The sequence below is a fragment of the Pinus tabuliformis genome, chromosome 2_1 (genome assembly GCF_031772625.1).
Source record: "Pinus tabuliformis cultivar Carrire ecotype Pingquan chromosome 2_1, CPIR1, whole genome shotgun sequence".
NCBI lineage: Eukaryota > Viridiplantae > Streptophyta > Pinopsida > Pinales > Pinaceae > Pinus > Pinus tabuliformis.
This window is the reverse complement of record NC_142299.1, coordinates 842,106,447-842,109,912: the sequence shown is the minus strand read 5'-3', so window position 1 is coordinate 842,109,912 and position 3,466 is coordinate 842,106,447. Positions and strand designations below refer to the sequence as shown.

Below are 3,466 nucleotides of genomic sequence, written 5' to 3'. Positions count from 1 at the left end.
TTGGAACGTTGGGATCAATTGGAACGTGATATGTGATAATAGTTCGTGTATTTTATATTTATTTTCAGCAATGTGACAGGTGAATAAAGGTTGCGCGTGAGGTGTGATGTAAGTGGAGGTTGTAGCTGCCTTTGAATACATTGTGTATTTTTTTTTTATTGTTATGATAAATGAATTAAATTTGAACTTTCATCCTAACTTTGAGAATTAGGTTCTTGATCAAGGGGGCATACCACCTCATTCATTTAAGTTCTTGATCAAGGGGGCATACCAACTCATTCATTTAAGTTCTGATCAAGCGGGCATACCACCTCATTCATTGTAATGTTGAAGATTAATGTTTGGACCGAGCATGGATACAAAAATTCGAAATTCAGTTCTTCACCGAATGTTCTACCTACATCTTTGATTTAAAAAATCATTTAAAAAAAATAATGACTTGGTAAACTAATCTTGACCGTTAATATCAATAACAAATCACAATCGCAATGAAAAAATAGAGTTTCTTGAACGATGTTCAAGAAAATTTACAACGTAACAAATTGCAATGAAAAAATAGAGTTTCTTGAACGATGTTCAAGACAATTTACAACATAACAAATTGCAATGAAAAAATAGAGTTTCTTGAACGGATGTTCAAGAGAATTTACAGCATAATTGCAAGAGGTGGACGAGTTTTGTCCTGATTCTAATAAATTAAAATAAGAAATTAGCACATCTATTTAGAGATTTACACACACAATTGCGTTCATTGTCTGCATGTTTAAAATCCAAGCGTTAAGAATCGTTGATGCTCCCCCTGCGCTCATCATGATCTTGACGATTTTCTGGTTTATCATAACTGTGTTCGGAACTGATTCCATTACATGACTCGAAATCATCTGTTGAAAACCAATCTTCCTCGAGCATTTTCGTGAACATTTCCTGTAACTGTAAAAGTTCGTCTTCTTTGTTGCTCTGCAATTCACAATATTCATTCACGGTTGACCATTAAAATAAAGCTGAAGACAGGCATATATATATATAGATGATGATGATTTACTGTGGTCTTTCTCTTTCCAACTTCCATAAGGGTTACAGAGACTCTGTAAAACATCAATCAGTTCATACCTGGACTCTTACAGTGGCCATTAGAGATGACATCTCATCAAGGAAATTGCAAAACGCCTGCAATAACAAACAACATGCCCTGCTTAGCACTGAGAGCTTGCATAATTCATCATATTAATTAAGTATACTGAACATGACAATCCATTAATCGGTTACTGTCATTAATCCTTAGCAGAATTATGATAAAGGATTTGCCAAAACTTTCCCATTGTTTATTGGTTTCATGCATGTTAGGATTGGAATTATAGCTAATTATATGATCTAAACTTTAATGAGCAAAGCAGACTCTGTAACTAACTTACATCCATATCTTCAGAGGACTCATATATGCCTGCATCATAGAGCGCTCTTTTCGTGTCATCGGACAAAACTGCCCACCCCTCCCCCGCCGCCGCCCCCTCCCCGCCCACCCCGACCACCCATCCCCCGGCCACCGCCCCCTCCCGGCCCCCCGGCCACCCATCCCCCGCCCCCTCCGCGGCAGCGGCACCCCCGGGCCGCCCCGCCCAGCTCGACCGGAATCGACCCGCCGCCGGTCCGGCGGGGCGGGGTGGCCCTGGGGTGGCGCTGCCGCGCACAGCGGCACCCCCGAGCCGCCCCGCCCCGCCCGACCAGCGGCGGGTCTATTCCCGGAATCGACCCGCCGCCGGTCGGGCGGGGCGGGGCGGCCCTGGGGTGCCGCTGCGCGCGATCTAAACTTTAATGAGCAAAGCAGACTCTGTAACTAACTTACATCCATATCTTCAGAGGACTCATATATGCCTGCATCATAGAGCGCTCTTTTCGTGTCATCGGACAAAACTGCCCACCCCTCCCCCGCCCCTGCCCCCTCCCCGCCCACCCCAACCACCGAATCGACCCGCCGCCGGTCGGGCGGGGCGGCCCTGGGGTGCCGGTGCGCGCGATCTAAACTTTAATGAGCAAAGCAGACTCTGTAACTAACTTACATCCATATCTTCAGAGGACTCATATATGCCTGCATCATAGAGCGCTCTTTTCGTGTCATCGGACAAAACTGCCCACCCCTCTCCCGCCCCCTCCCCGCCCACCCCAACCACCCATCCCCCGGCCACCGCCCCCTCCCGGCCCCCCCGCCCACCCATCCCCCGCCCCCTCTGCGGCAGCGGCACCCCCGGGCCGCCCCGCCCCGCCCGACCGGCGGCGGGTCGATTCCGAGAATCGACCCGCCGCCGGTTGGGCGGGGCGGGACGGCTCTGGGGTGGCGCTGCCGCCGGTTGGGCGGGGCGGGACGGCTCTGGGGTGGCGCTGCGCGGGCAGCGCCACCCCAGAGCCGCCCCGCCCCGCCCAACCGGCGGCGGGTCGATTCTCGGAATCGACCCGCCGCCGGTCGGGCGGGGCGGGGCGGCCCGGGTGCCGCTGCCGCGGAGGGGGCGGGGGAGGGAAAGCATAAGGTATTGCTTACATCTGTCAGTGATACGCATCAGTTTTTTTTTCACTGTAATTGCCACTAGAATTTGGTCTAATAGTTGATAGTTTAGTACCCGTCGGATATTCGATGGTTGAAATGTTGATTATATTAAACGAAAAAAGGTCAAAATGGGCATTCGAAAACCAACGTTTTGAAGTTTTTTTTTAACAAAATAATCCATCGGATAACTAACGCACCACAGATGGAATATATAACAAGTCTGAAATTAGTTTATTGTTGAATATTTGACACAAAACTAGTTTTTATGACGAGAAAAACTCACATTTTGGAGTCAGATTCTTGATGATATAGGTAAATTATGCGACGACAATGTTATAACTTCGACACTAAAATAATTGATAAAGAGTTGAATTAGTTCGACGATAATTTGAATATCATGCATCGTGTTCCATCAGTTTGGGGCATGCAGGCCAAAATTTACATGTTAGATATTCGATGGATGTAGTTCTAACCGACGGGTATGTAAAACGATTGGTGCTTCTATCCATCGGTATTTGTGTCGATTAATCGACGAGTATGTCAATTGATAAGCATCAAATATAATATTTTATAATTATATCAACTATTATATGTAAACTCAATATAGTCAAAGGAAATGGAAATAAATAAATTGTGATGAAATTTAAGGTTATGTATTTTCATTGTCGTGTATCTTTAAGCTTATGTGTTGGATTAAATTACCGTTGCATTTTGTGTTAGGGACATTTGACGAAGACTCAGAAAAGTTAAAGGTTAATTTACTTCTTGTGCACGCAAAGAATACCCCACAAACAAGATTGCCTTTAGCTTTAACGGCAGGATTGATATTAAAGCGGCCCTTTAGCAGTTGGTCCCAAAGTGATACCGTCGTTATTGTAAGATGGGGAATATATTTTACCTTGGTCCGAAGAAAAGTAAAAGCAATCC

The 3,466-nt window shown here is 45.9% G+C and overlaps 1 protein-coding gene across 1 annotated transcript; it reads right to left on the bottom strand.

Annotated features, from left to right (window-relative positions):
* Nucleotides 1-675: 675 nt before the first annotated feature.
* On the bottom strand, nt 676-2,213 carry LOC149203283 (uncharacterized). Its single transcript, XM_089401817.1, has 4 exons — nt 2,087-2,213; nt 1,844-2,016; nt 1,111-1,167; nt 676-957 (listed from the first exon to the last, which is right to left on the bottom strand). The coding sequence occupies exons 1-4, from the start codon at nt 2,211-2,213 to the stop codon at nt 778-780; spliced, it is 537 nt and encodes a 178-aa protein (XP_089257943.1). The 3' UTR covers nt 676-777.
* Nucleotides 2,214-3,466: the final 1,253 nt, after the last annotated feature.